Source organism: Perca fluviatilis, chromosome 6 (genome assembly GCF_010015445.1).
Source record: "Perca fluviatilis chromosome 6, GENO_Pfluv_1.0, whole genome shotgun sequence".
Classification (NCBI taxonomy): domain Eukaryota; kingdom Metazoa; phylum Chordata; class Actinopteri; order Perciformes; family Percidae; genus Perca; species Perca fluviatilis.
The window spans coordinates 37,105,932-37,121,013 of record NC_053117.1 but is presented as its reverse complement, the minus strand read 5'-3'; the positions used below and the strand labels follow the sequence as shown (position 1 = coordinate 37,121,013).

Sequence of the window (15,082 nt, the reverse complement as noted above, 5' to 3'; positions counted from 1 at the left end):
AAATAGGAATGGGAAGAATCCGAAACCAAAGACACATGACTAACCTTGCTAAAGTGCCTTCAAAGCAAAACGAGTTTCATTAAATCCAAATGCTCTTTTGGGACAAGGGAACCAAACAAAAAGCCGTGCGAGCACACGAGGAGCTGAACACTTCGTAGAGTTTCTCTGTGACCGTGGGGTTTAATGGGCATGTATACTGTGGTGTGGCATGACATACGGCATCAAATATGGCAGCCCTTCAAGACTTGTTTATAAGAATGGGCTGTATATACAAAGTTGTCTAACAATTCAGTCGTTTCTATCGGTCCTTCGTGGATATTTTGTTTGTACGGTTAGGGTTTGCACGAAAATGTATAGATTTTGCTTTCCACAAAAGTCTGTTGTTAATTTGTCTAATCTAGTGTTTAAAATCAAACCACTGGAGACGCCAATGTATAGTGAAACCATATGAGTTTTCATTGTTTCTATTATCTTGTAGACCGATGTTTCTGGAATGACATTAATGAGATATTAAGAAAGAACACATCATATTGTAACGTCCTCCGCATGTCTGTTTGATTTTCCATATGGGAGAAATCACTTCATTAGAATGATATTCGGGGGCTGACAGTCAGCACTGACCATCATGTTGTAGGTCATGGATCAAGATTCTGTTGAGCTTTTGGTAATTACTTTAATCCATCACAGATCTACACGGCTAGATGACAAGACAGCCAAGTAACAGACCCCCCAGATGTAGAGCTTTAATTACTGGAGACTATTGAGCTTTCAAAATAGTACACAGTGCAAAATCATTATTGGTGATGACAATGTGTTGTGCGCTACCGTCTGTGGCAAATAGATTTGTTCCAGCAGTCGGTAAAAACCTCCTGTAGGAGCTAATCTGTGTGGATGTGAAAAATGAGGATCCATATGAGTAAATACCGTTTGCTCATGGGCTATACACCTTCATGTTGCTGAACTGTAACTGCTCTTCCACATAGTACCTGCAGGTGTTTGGGCATTCCTACCAGTAAGTCACTCAGTGTCAAATTCTCCTCGACTTATCATTTAAAAAACAGGAACAGCATGACAAGGATGACAACGTTCCTATCAGCAAGCCACTGAAGGTTAATCAGATTGGCTACAAAACATGACACTGATGTTGGCAATAAATACATTCTCAAATAGAGCTGCAAAGTTTAACCGATTAGTTGCCAACTATTAAATTTATCTATCTAAATAAATAGTAAAGATTCTGATTCTAGCTTCCTAAATGTGAATATGTTCTAGTTTCTTCACTCCTCTGTGACAGTCAACTGAATATATTAAAGTTATGGACACTTAAATTGAGAAAATAATCAACAGATTAATCGACAATGAAAATAACTAGAAAATAGTTAGCTGCAGCCCTCAAAGCTTTAACTGTTTTAGGAGGGGAACCAGAACCAGATTAACTAAACTCATAGTTATCATTTACACCATCTTCTGAAATATCAGTGGGCCAAAACTGGAGCAGAATATGCTTTAAAGCATTGGAATGGTTACTCTGATGATGCTTTTCGACCAGATAACCTGCGATTTATGTGCCAGTTTACGATTTATGCGCCAGTTTACACACACACACGTATGTAGTTGCACTCATAAACAACGGCATAAGCTATTTTAAGTATAGACTGCCTCTCCCTTCACAAAAAAAAAAAAAAAAAAGTCTACACCCAAACAATTTTAAATCAACTGTTGCTCAACTCCCAACACAAACAAAGCTTATTGCATCAAACTCTGACAGTAAATGCAGAAATTACAGCTAATAGTTAACTGTTGCATTCTACAGAGACACAATGCCATGCTGGATTTGTTTTCCACATCATCAAGTATACGCCTTAATTTGGACTTTTGGTAATTATTATCACCATAGTCATTGCGGTCATTTAAAAAAAAAAGTCCTATGCATACTTTAGTAGGAAAAAACAGTCATACAGAGGCATAAAAACATTACGCACAATAGTGTCGAGTAATTACAGCCTTACCATGTTTTTGCTATATTGGTTAATCATGGATTAAAAGCTGATTATCTCAATACAAAGTTCACAGTACACTGCATATCAGATAAAGCAGACAGAAGTACATGTTCTGCTCATTAATGTCTATAAATAAAGTGACACGTCTGATAATATGAAATGTTTGGAATCATTGACAGTTTCCAAAAAAAAAAAAAAAAAAAGAAATGGAGGAGCAAAACTGCTGGAAAGACCCAAGTGAAGTGGATCTAGGACATCAGCCATACTACTCCCCTAAATCTTTCCAAATCCTGGCCCATTTCATCGGCTGAACATTCCTCAAGTGTTTGGGACATGCAGTGCAGACCCGGTAAGTCATTACCAGGCTGGGACAATTAGCAGGCTCACCATCATTAGGGTTTCTTAATTGCGATGGACTCCAGAAGTAAGTGCAGTTGTGTGATAATGACAGGGAGCAGCTGCCCCAAAGTTTCCCAGCCTCTGGGGGTGTCAATAACTTCCATGAGCTTCTGCAGCTTCTCCTATAGAGCTGCCATTACGGACCAAGCACCCTGCTAATTCTCTGTGTAAACCTTCACTTTTAGCATCATAAAAGCGCTAGTGGTGGATAATGTTAAAGTGAAAGGAAGGTGAAAGTATGCAGCAGAGCGGCGAAGACAAACACATAGTGGTGGTGAGGATAAGTGGGCTGTGCTTAATTGGCCACTGATGAGGTTTAAAGACTGCACTGCTGCTCCCATAAACCAAAGAGCTAAACACAGTTTAATGAAACCTCGCCATTGCACAAAAGTACTGCTGGGCAGCTGCCAATGCCCATAAAATGGGACTTCTGTTCTGGTGACATCTGCTGCCACACCAACCTGGCAGCACAATCAAACACAATGGGAAGAATTCTAGTCATGAAGTCATTTCTACGCAGCCGGAGGTAAGCATGAAGAGAATGAAAACTGGTACTATAGGTGTAGCGAATTAGTCTCACATCCAAATCACACACAAAGGAAAGGTTTACGACATACCTGCATTCCTACATTCCTCGAGTACATGCTAACATAACAAGGGTTCAAGTTTGACAAGCCGGTGTTGTTATTCTGCCTAGCCACTCTGTATTAAAAAATAAATAAATAAAAAGGTATGGCGACAGAATGGAGGACAGAGTTGTTCCACCGTTTGGCTGGCAGGAGGCAACTGAGCCAAAATCGACAGCTGTGTGAAAAGGACAACCAGCAGGACAGGCCATACCAAGGCAAAGTGCAGTAACTAAAAAAATAATTTAAACAATATGAAATGGCTTCCAGTTTGTTTGCTGCCTCAAAAAAATTAATAGTTGGCAAATCTATGATAGGTTATTGTTTACTAGTTTGCCATGGAATAATTTGTTTCCAAATCAATCCTAACCTTCCAGACAAAATTATGCATAAACTCATGAAAAATATGAATACTGATTTCATAGGTACTACTGACGCTGTCACACGTCACCCCTCTTTAGCTCGCAGAATGCCGACATCTAAAAAAAAAAAATATATTCACACACTTGGGCAGCATTATGCCGCCATTGTTTGGTTCAGTGTATAAAAAAAGAAGCAAAGACTACAAGAGCCAGCATCCTAATTTCCTGGACCGGTTATCCATTGGCTCATGACTCCGTTACGAGTACACCCAGCTAAAACTAATGTGGTTTAATACAACAGCATTGCAATAAATCAGACATCCTATATTCATACATATACACGCATTTATTCTCCCTTGTGGGGTGGTGGTGGGGGGGGACCGTTTTGGGCTTTGGCGGAAAGGGGGGAGGGACTGAGAAGTTGTCGATGTTCAAATGTTTTGGCTAAGTCCTGGATCTTCACAATCCTACCTACGGCACCTTTAAAGCACTTTACTGGCACACAAACTACAGCGGCACAGTAGAACAAATCAAAAAAGTTAAAATTTAGGGAAAACCCTAGACATTGAATGTTATGTACTGGCACAAAGTCTTAGCTATTAGCAGCTTGAGACTTATCAAAAATATTTCGAGTCACGTTGTTCAAAGACCAAATCTCAGTGTTGCTACTCTGCACATAAAGTGCCGGTTGGGGTGGCAGGATTGAGGAGATGTTCAGCAGGTAAACAAGACCATAATGAGCTCAGACTGGATCTCCGTTTCCATTGGGACATTTTCACTCTCTGGGGAAAATCTGAGCCTGTTATGTATATACTCAATACGTTTAAGACCTTTTGGCACTTGTCACATTTGGAGTGTGTCCCTACAGGCAAAAGAGATATTGGAGGTTTGAAGGGGAAGAACAGGCCTTTCGAAATATTGGATTCGAGGCTCACTGCTCCGACACGCAGAGCCTCAAGGGTTTCATTGGTAATTTGTATCTGTAAAAAGTTTTCAATGATACATTTTGTGCCCATGGTAAAACTTTAAAGAAAGGACACCATTGGGTCAAAATCAGAGAACTATTGATTTTTACTAAAACAATATAAAATAATGCTAGTCTTTGACATATGTACAGCAGAATTTTTCTGTCACATAAACATACACATGGTGTTAGCTGCATATGAGTGTAACTGAAGCAGTATTGTCGGTTTGTCTTTGACTACAAATGAGAAAAGACACGTGCTACAGGCTCAGTCTAACTCCTTGGTGGTCAGAGTGGTCATTTAGGCTGAGGTTCGTAGACACTCAGTAACACCTAACTGATGCGCAATCTTCAATTTAGCATTTTTACCTAACATAACATACCCATAACATGCAGTTAAGGGTAGTTTGGGCTCAATGAGTGAAACTTGCGAACACAAGTCTGAAGCTGTGTGTGTAATTTACTGGAGCGTGGCGAAAAAATGACGATGACTGACATCATGAGTCATTATCTTTTGATCACCACAGCACAGTTATGGCAACCAGCTGACATGTTGACAGTTATATTAGTATTATTGAAAAGTGAAAAAAAAAAAAAAAAAAAATGCATTAAGGAGAGAATACACGGAACCTGCAGAGTGAAATGGCCAACCAATTCATGTACATTACCGTCATAATGTTTAGCAAAGCGAACCCTAAGAATTAACACCTCATTCATTCCGAGGAATGTAACAGTTGGAAAAGCAAGTTGCTACCATATGTATGTGGTGGAAATCAAATATGGCGTCGGATCAACTACTGACTAAACCTTTGTATAATGAAATATCTGGCAGGCAAACCTGGCCACCTACATCAACTCTTCACCTCCTCGCTGAATCGCTAGAGAGCTTACCTGAGACTGTTTTTCTTCTGCTTGAAGTCTGGGCAGAAATCCACCGGATAGAAGTGAACAAGCACTGGCTCTACAACATGCTGACTGCTGAAAGAATGGCTGATGAACATAGCAGACGCAGTACATCTAACTGAAAGCTTTGGCTGAGCTTTGATGCAAAGGGCACACTCGATCAGATGAACCACTGTGGCTGCGGGGGGAATATTCCTAGAATGAATCACTTGTTGAATGCTCTCGCTGGTGGCCATACCCCTGTGTAAAATTTCCACAGCCTTCGTCAGTGATGCGGCCTGATGTTGACTCTACCCTGTGTGTCACGCACTACACTGACAGGTCGGCACCTACCTGGACACACACACACCTACTGAATTAAAAAGGAAAGGAATGCAATAGCAAGCCTCTCCCTGGACTGAGCACAGTGAAATAACATTCTGGGCATTCTCCAAATCACACCCAGTTGGTCCGTTATAGCTGCAGTCTCTAGGGAGATGACAAAATCAAACAACATTTGTGGTCAAAAAAGGGCGTTGGTTGATGGAGTTTCTGCCTCGTTATATACATTTTGATAATAGCACATACAGCATGTGTCACCAAATAATTACAGTCTGAGCCATACCTGTAGTCTAAGTGGGTTACTCCCTTTTCCATGAGAAAACATTTTAAGGGTGCACACTCTTGTAGGGTTTCTTTCTGCAAAAGAAATGTTGCATAATCTTATCTTCCGCAGTAAAAAAAGACAATGTCTAATGGCGCCTCCTTATCTGGCTCTAGTCTCTACCTGAGGTCAGCTTAGTCTTCTGAATCTAGGTCACGCAGATCTCAGAAATGTTATACATTGTTCGTCCTCTATTTAAATTACTAAATTCACTTCTGAGACTTTTTATGCGATAAATCAACTATGTAGAGGTCAAATATGGGCCGTTTTACAAAAATGTATGGCTAATTGCGAATTTGGTCCGACTGTGTCTGTGTGTCGCAGCTCAGCAGGAGCTCAGCAGGCTAATGTGACAGCGGCCGGCGCTGCCTCGCCGCCCCGCGTGTCCTCCTTCACAGACCCCGGCTCGCTGTGACCTAGATGGATCTCCGTCACGACCGGAAGCCCGCGGCGCTCCATACCCGCGTAAAGTCACCGTTTCTGGGTTACTGGACTACCAAAAGCCGAAGCCCTGACGGAGGTCCAGGGCCTGCAGCTAGTCCGAGCCCGACTCGAGCCCGATGCATGTTAAAAAAAAATACTAATGACATGTATGTTTGTGTGGAAATCCTGCTTTTATTAAGCAACTGTAGGAAGGCATTCGGAAATGTCAACAGATTAGCGTATCAGCGCACACGGGGCAACAAGCGCACGTTAACACAGGCGTGCACAAGACTGAGAATGAGAAGAGAATGCCTTATCGCACAGATGTGACCGAGCCTGACCCGAACCCGAACATAATTTCTAAATATCTGTCCGAACCCAGCCCAGCGGGTACCGTCCGGCTCGGGTCGGGTCTCCATCCTCTACTCTGCATCATCATCATCAGCAGGAGATCACGTTACTGCTGTTCACACTGAACAGGCTCCACACTCTGCTGCTCGGCAATCAGGACAGATCACCACATCCTCTTCATGCACCATTATGCCCTCCTCACAAAAGACACACCAACCACCACTTTGTTCATTACATGCACGCTCTTCAAATACACTGCTGCAACGATGCACCTCGGTGCATTCAGTGGCATGCTTGATGCTTGGTAAGAAACATCCTCTGCCTCACACACACTGTTTTTACAAAATTTGAAGTAATGTGAAAGAAACAGTCAGAAATATGCCTCTGCCTCAGCTAAAACTGAAAACCACACACACCAAAAACCACTTTGACCATTCAGACTCAGATGATACTAACTTCCTGCATAACCGTAAACATGTTCATCACAGAGGCAAACCAACGGTTATAGGCCCTAAAGTAAATTAAAAAAACACAGCATAGTAGTATTTAGCCAAACTCAAAAAAGAAGTCAATTGTAAAACAAAGATTCTTTTCCCGAGTTAGAAGGTAACGAGTTTGCCCCGTTTTCTTGAAAAGCCACCGCGTCGCTCAATCCAAAATTACAGTGGGCTGTTTTTGGTTCCTGGATGTCTGGTATCTTGAGAAACAGCACAGTTTCCTCTCTCTCTCTTAAAAAAAAAAAAGCAACAGCACCAGGAAACAAACACACTATAAAGTGAGAGCAGGATTAGGTAGAGCAGGCACATGAAAGGCAGCCGGGCACAATCACAATGGGGAAGGTACACAAACAGCAAGCGGTGGGGGGGGGGGTTGAGGATATGAGGTTTCATGGGGACTGTTCTGGATTGTACATGAGGTCTGTGAAACACCTCAAAGTGCTTTCCCACCTGCTGAGCTCACAAGCCAGGTCTATTTATTTATGAACATTTGATTAAGTGAATAGGAGAGGCAGTAATGTTTCTATGCAACAGTTATTTTGTATGTATATTTGTTTTCTGTATTTATTGTTTATTTCATATTAATGATTCATATGTTTGTTTGTTTGTGTTTGCACCATTCACCAAGGCAAATTCCATGCAAGTATACTTATTGTGGCAACAGGCTAAACCTTTTCTGATTCTACACACAAGGAAAGGGAGTGAGGGAACTTGAACAGTGGACCTGACTAATTCTGAGTCATCACCCTCAACGGAGGAGAGGAGATAACAGCTTCACACTTAACTAATGGGACATAAATACTGACTTCAAGAGTCCTGAGGCTGCACATGGTCAAGCCCCTTCACAAATCACACCGACTGCTTAATGGTAAACAAATAACCTTCCCTGCTCTCCTGAATACGGATGCATTAACAGAGTGGAAGGTCTACGGTAGGTGCTGGAAACCAGCACCACGTGTGGGCTCAAGTTGTTCTAGTCCGTTAGACTGACTTTCATTTCCACTTCCAATCATGCATCATTAGCCAAAACGGCTCATATGAGGGTACTGCACACTTTACACTGCGCATACTTTGCGTCAATCATACTTTAGCAAGGCTTCACTGCACTCTTTGAGGTTCCCACACTTTTTATGAACAGATTCTCAGGGTTTATTGACAATGAATCACACTAGCTAACTGCCATAAAAATATAGCACATAAGTTTTAAACTGAAATGGGATGATGACATTAGATACAAAAAAAAAAAAGACACTGGCTCAACAAATAAGGTGAACGTCTAGACATCTTCCGCCACAGGCTAAAAACGCAGCTTTTCCGACTGCACCTTGGCCAAGAAGATGATGGTTTAAAATAGAAGTAGTTTGGCTTATTTGAAGCTAATGTACTTCTATGTGATTCTTGCTGTTCGGAGTTTGTACCTTCACGGTTGAACGCACATATTGGAAGTCGCTTAATTTGGATAAAAGCGTCAGCTAAATAAAACGTAATGTAAGCGTTTAACCCACTGGAGTTTTGATTAGAGCTGCATCACAAATCCAATCCAGTTTCTCGAGTTAGCCAATACGCTTCATAGACGTTGAGACAATTTTATTAACGCCATGTTTACTTACCAAGGTGAGTGCAGTGATTTAAAGGGTGCCTTCTCCACCTGTTAAATCTCGGTGATGTGTCGATAAAACACGGAATACAGCCAGTAGGCAGCAGGTCCCAGTTCACCTTAGACTGAAACAACAACCGCGTCCAAAATGCGAGCAAACAAACAGCTTTTATGCGTTTCCCCCGTCAGCTGAAGCGGTGATGAAGCGCTGGTAGTCCCTTGTGTCGCCGTCTCTCTTCTGTTGTTTCAGATGTTAAAGTGGCACGCAGTGAACACACCACCTGTAGCAGCGCGCGTAGCGGTTTCACTGGGATGAGCTCGCGGTGCCATGTGCTATTACCAAAATAAAAGGTTTGACACACGCAGCGAAACTGGGCGTGTCGCACGAGAGAGGAGGGTGCAGCGCTGATAATTGAGACATTTATCCTGAAAAAAAAGAAACACACACACACCGCGGCTCCGTTTTGTGTCCGCGCGCCACCTGCTGACGGCAAAGAGCAGAGCAGCACGCGCTCCAAACTGAGCCACATTAATTAACCGGTGACGTAGGTCACCTTTCTGTCCGGGTCCGCAAAATTATGAATCCCACTATGGCCACGCCAAGACCCGACCTACGAAGCGGCTCGATTGGTCGGGGTTAGGCATTTCAGATTAGGGTTAGGGGATTGGTCAGGGGATAGGACCTGTACATGTAAGCATGGACGCCTGGCCAATAGTATTCTGTGAATGCTATTTAAGGGCGGGTCTTGGCGTGGCCATAGTGGGGGAAAGAAATATCGCGTCCGGTCCAGCTTGTTAATTGAAGTTAACCGCTTTCACCTGGCGCCACAGGTGCAACAGGTCGCTGATTAGATGGTTAGACTTAATAACTAGTTTGTGTCGAATAAATATAGAAGGTGATTTTAGTGAAGCACAAAAGAGTAACATAACTTGACATTCATTTGTCCATAATTATTTCCTTTATTCTTTCCTCCTTAAATTAAATTTCTATCTTTACTGAAGCCGTTTCGTATTTTATATTTTGTTAAACTTACTTTTTTTCTTCTTCATATAGATCCTAAACTTACTATGAACGCACATTCTTGTCAGAGCAACGTAGCCACTTAACCAACATAAGAATTTCAAAATAAAATAAATATACTAAAACCTATAGCTTTACCATCTCATTATATTCAAATTTCTGTTCATTCTCAATTGCAGTATTAAGTAAAAGTGTAGCCTTTGTTGACATTTTGTGTCACTCTCTCTCAAGTCTCAGTGGAATACACACACACACAAATTGGGTGAATAATATATGTAGATTTATACGTTTTAGTTGTGTTTTGACTTGAGTGATTGTATTTATAGATTTTAAGGAAGACAGTTTTCTAATATAATGTATCCTAGTTTTTAAAGTAAACATTATTTCTTTCATCAGTTTGAGTTCATTTCATTTTAACCCTTGTGTTGTCTTCCCTCCAACGTTTTAAATTGTTAAATTTTTCTATTACACATTTTCAACGCTTATTTGTACATCCCATATTTTCTGATATAAAACAAAAATTTAAAACAGGTCAATTTGACCCAAAGTCAACACAAGGGTTTCACTGTTTTTTTACTGCTCTCCTCCAGATTAAAAAAACAACCTAGCTGGCGTTGTGGGTCCATTTTACACAGTACAACTTCACCGACCCTATAGTCACAGATGTACATTTGCAAGATTCAGTACAAAAACCTGTAGCTGAAGCTATGAAGGTTACATTCACTGGTCTTCCCTGCTGGCGAGCTCCATACTTGCCTTTTTGTTTGTTGAATTAACATATAGGAAAAGCATTTCACAACATCAAAAAATCAACGCTTTGCTCAGTATCACTCTGTAATGTTTTATTGCTTTAAAAAAAATTGCGTACCAAACATATGAGATACATTGTTTTATAAGCAAATATATATTATACTTTGAATTTGATAAAAGGTTACAGTCTGTACAATTAACTCCTGTGTCTACTAAATATTCATTTTTACAGGGAAATCATGAATATATCATATAAAATTGCAGAATGACCACATGATTATGATGTCTAATTGGGTTTAGAAAGGTCACACTTGTGAAAAGTTGCACTGGTACAAACTTAAGTGATTTTGGAAATACTGTCAAAGTGAGAATGTTTTTCCCGTAAACAGAGGAAACATAACAGCAGCAGTAGCAGAAATAAAGTCAGCTGGGATTGTTTAATGGAGAATTAAAAGAAATACAAATGTCATGGAAGGTTAGATTTGGCACACAGAGCTTTACAGTACTTCAAATACTTCAAAAGATCATTCACCCATTTGCTGCAGATTTATTATTTGGAGTTATTCAACTCGGCTGATCTTGTACAACTTAACAGTTTGACATTTCATTTCAGAGCAAAGCAACTTATCTTAAAGCGCAGAACATGATCTATCTCTTTACTTTCACTTTTGGCATTCCACTTCATGGCTTAAGAGGGACATCCAACAAAAACCCAAAAATATTCTCTAATGAATAACTTGCTTAGGAAACCAGTACACACATTAATTGTTAATTTCCTCTTCTGCATAGCCTTGTGAAAGGCTCTAAACTTCTCTTGACACGTCCGCGCCCTTACTGTGATTCACTTTACGCACACATCTACAGATGTCCATGTCGTTTCCTCAAACTTGCCCAGGGAACTTTCAGAGATCTGGAAGAGAATCTGAGGAAGATATTTGAAGGGTAGATTAAAAAAAAAAAAAAATCCATCGAAAATGTGCCATCCTAATTCATAAATTCTCAGCAGTGGTTTGTGATGGCGCTGTGGTGACAAAAAAAAAAAGAAGACGCTGAATGCACTGTCACACTGTGTCAGGACCTCAGAAGGAACAGTGCTGTTCACTGGGAAGGAATGTAAATTTGCTTCAGCTGCAACTAGTTGTGGAACAAAAAAGTCCATTCTTTGCATGTGAAACAGTATCATCAGCATTCATTCTTTCCTCTCTCGAGTGGTGTGTGTGACAACTCTCCAAGTCTCAGTGGAACACGCACACACACACGCACACGCATGCACACACACACACACCCACACAAATACATACACACACACACACTCTCTCATGCAGGGAGGTGAGGTGAAAAACCACTCATTGTCCCTGCCTTCGCATCTGTTGAACATGCAGGTCTGACTAAGCCACGTTAGGGAGTGTAGGGGAGTGTGATGAAGAAATGCTGCAGTGTCAAAGAAGGATCTGCTGGAGAGAGCTGAGTGAGTGATTGGTTGGTTGGGCTCTTATGAGTCCAGGTGGGTGGGGGGCAAGCAGGAAGTGAGCAGGTCAAACAGGTGCCACGTAATTCCCAGGAAAGGTCCCAAAAGCACGAGTCCGTTCTGACGTACCTACAGAGAACACAACAGAAACAAATGCATATATTCCAGGCCCGTAACTAGCATGGGGGGGTTGGGGGTTCTTTATTTCAAAAAGTGGACCTTTTTGCAATTTTCCCCCTCATTTTGTATTTAATTATGAGTTTCAAATACTTAATTTTGGTGACTTTTTATGCACTAATTTCTGCTGGTATCTTAACAAGCACACTACAATGTTGTCAAAATGCTTACCAAGATCACCTTTTTTTTTTTAGTCCAAACACACACAGACGCACGCCTCACAGACTTTGCTATGATTGCATAAAGTTAGTTGTGTGGATTGTTTCAACCTTAGATTATTACGTATATGTTGCGTGCCAGTTTAACACATTTACAAAAGTGGTGCTTTTAACAAGATCACGGCTTGGTTTAGATCATTTTTGTTTGAGGGGGATTTGAAATTATTGGCCGTCGTTATTTTAAAACACACTTGTTTATTACAACAACAAAAACAGACTTAAACTATGGACCTTTTGGCAGTAGGGGCGGGGCGGGGGGGGGTCTTTCGAACCACCTGAACCACCCCCTTATCTACGGGCCTGTACTCTAAAACTAAAACAATGAATGCACAGTTTGTTGTTGTGCAGATTACTGCAATGCATCTGCACTGTTTCATGATGTCCACTAGAGGGGGTACTGGTGCTGCAGAATGTTTTAATATTGGTCACAACGTAATAAAAATACTAAGAATTAATGTAATTTTCAAACAATTTCTATGAAACTCTATTGAATAACCAAGTTTGTTTTAATACTGTAGTCTATAGAACTCCTGTCAAATCAAATTTCTTTACTTTTGTGATTCCATTTGAGGTATCAGAAGATTTAACAATCCCTATTTAAAAAACGACTTTACTGTCCTTAACTGATACCCCATTCATTATTTTTGCCCTTCTGTCCACAGCATTTGATTTGGAAAAGAATGATCATTCTTAGAAACTGTTGTTTATACTAAATCTTTTGAATACTAATACTTAAAATGTACTGGTGTTTTTCTATATTTTACATTTTACATTTAGTATGTGTTTTGGGTATCGTTTATATTAGCCTTTACAGGTTTCTACCATACCTTCACATGTATTTAAAATTTCTTAATTGTGATTTATGTTTACGTGTACGAAACTAATAAACATAAGCAGAAACATTGGTGTACAATCTACAGAAAGGTGACAAATTGAAGGAACCTAAATAAAATCGAGATGCAGATACTTAAGGACACAAGGGCGTCCTGAATGGTTTGATACTGTATGTTTGAAAAATATGTGAATCAGGGTCTTCGAACTCACCCACTCCTAATACAACAACACCTATCAAGGATTTTGGAGCGACCTTTTAGCCAGTGCCCTTCACCAGTGTTATAAAAACACCTAACGAGGGAGTATATTTTCGAAGATTGATGTTCCATCCCTCCAGTAGAGGCCGTAAAGCTGTTCTGCAGGGTCATGGTGGTCCAGCGCTGCGGAGGAAGGTCTGGCTAGTCCACACAACATTTGGGAGGTTTATTGGCATTTCTTTAAACCAATCACAAGTGCCATGGGTGGTGTTAAGTGCCGGATGAAGCAACGGTGCCTCTGCAAAATAGCCTCGGGAAGGAACTTGTTTTGGTGGAACATGTGGACGTTCAAAAGTTGTTTTAGTCGTGCGACAGAAAACTCAGATTGGACAGATAGTCTAGCTAGCTGTCTGGATTTACCCTGCAGAGATCTGAGGAGCAGTTAACCATAGTCCTCACAAATCCACCGGAGTTTAGAACGCCAACACAAAGACAGAGGAAGGTGACGGACATCTGGCCGAAAAGTGGGACATCCAGCGGGATTTGGGAGGGACTAAGACGGGAAAGGAGGAAGGGCACGCAAGTGGAGGAGTCACGGATGCAATTTGAGGGGTATGACAGGCAATGGTGGCCCAAAATCAAAACACTTTTTGTTTTTTCTTCTTTAATTTGTCACCCATCTGCTTCCTAACATAATGTCATGCTGCACTGTGCTTTCACAGGGAAACTATTAAGGGAGTAACACACACTGGAAATTACGTTCTTTGTGATTTTAAAATAAATCTTCATTCCTTACCTACAAACCAGCCATCATCACATTTCTCCATCACTTGCACAATGTCTCCTTCTCTGAGCTCCAACTCATCTGAATTCTGTGGTTTGTAGTTGTAAACAGCTTTATATCTTAAACAGAAAAAACAAACAAATGGTCTGAGCCACAAATTCACCACAGCTGCAACACTCGGTCTGTACTGCAACAATGTAGACGAATGTCGAAAATGTGGAGACGTACGGTTGGCGTTGCACCACTGTTGAATCAGGGTTGTTTGGTACTTGTGTTTGCGGCCGGGAGTTAACGTGTGGATAAGACCGAGCCGCCTGGTTTCGTATCGCACCCTGGATGGAAACAGAAAGCTCATGTCACGCATTATGAAACAAGCAGTGGTGGAGGAAGTATTCAGATCCTTTACTGAAGTAAAAGTGCTAATACCACACTGTAAAAATACTCCATTACATGTAAACGTCCTGCATAGAAAATGTTACTTACGTAAAAGTAGGTAAGTATCATCTGGAAAATGTACTTAAAGTATTACAATTAAAAGTACTCAATGCTAAAAAATCCTCAGATTTTTAGAAACTGGAAACGATCAAAACAGTTCTGTCAATCAACTAAGTGATTAATCAGCTAATCATTTCAGCTGTATTTGTTGGCCTGTATATCGTTGGCTAGTTTCATCTATAATAAAACCATATTTCATGTAACTGCATGTGTTTTGTGTGCAAAAATCTTAATTTGTAAAGTAACGGTCAGCTCTCTATCAAATTTTGTGGAATTATTTTGTGGAATGAAAAAGTACATTTAATGGATTCCTCTATGTCATTTTCTGTGTATAAAAATAGACTTAGAAATGCTCTGCTGTCTAAACTGTGTG

At 40.7% G+C, this 15,082-nt stretch overlaps 2 protein-coding genes across 7 annotated transcripts in view; both read right to left on the bottom strand.

Moving 5' to 3' along the window:
* pdlim2 (PDZ and LIM domain 2 (mystique)) overlaps window positions 1–9,155 on the bottom strand; it is a 39,800-nt gene extending 30,645 nt beyond the window's left edge. The window contains exon 1 of one of the 2 annotated variants that reach the window (XM_039803981.1): window positions 8,779–9,155. The gene's annotated coding sequence lies outside the window, so the exon portion shown is untranslated. Of the gene's footprint in view, window positions 1–5,242; window positions 5,561–8,778 lie in introns of those variants that run through there. The other variant, XM_039803982.1, reaches the window with a different exon arrangement.
* Window positions 9,156–10,613: 1,458 nt separating this feature from the next.
* sorbs3 (sorbin and SH3 domain containing 3) overlaps window positions 10,614–15,082 on the bottom strand; it is a 43,984-nt gene continuing 39,515 nt past the window's right edge. For 4 of the 5 annotated variants that reach the window (XM_039803571.1, XM_039803570.1, XM_039803574.1 and 1 more), the window contains 3 exons: window positions 14,443–14,546; window positions 14,227–14,333; window positions 10,614–12,133 (listed from right to left, as the gene is read on the bottom strand). In XM_039803571.1, the coding sequence (XP_039659505.1) occupies window positions 12,072–12,133; window positions 14,227–14,333; window positions 14,443–14,546 (273 nt within the window). In that variant the 3' untranslated portion in view covers window positions 10,614–12,071. The remainder of the gene's footprint in view (window positions 12,134–14,226; window positions 14,334–14,442; window positions 14,547–15,082) is intronic. The other variant, XM_039803572.1, reaches the window with a different exon arrangement.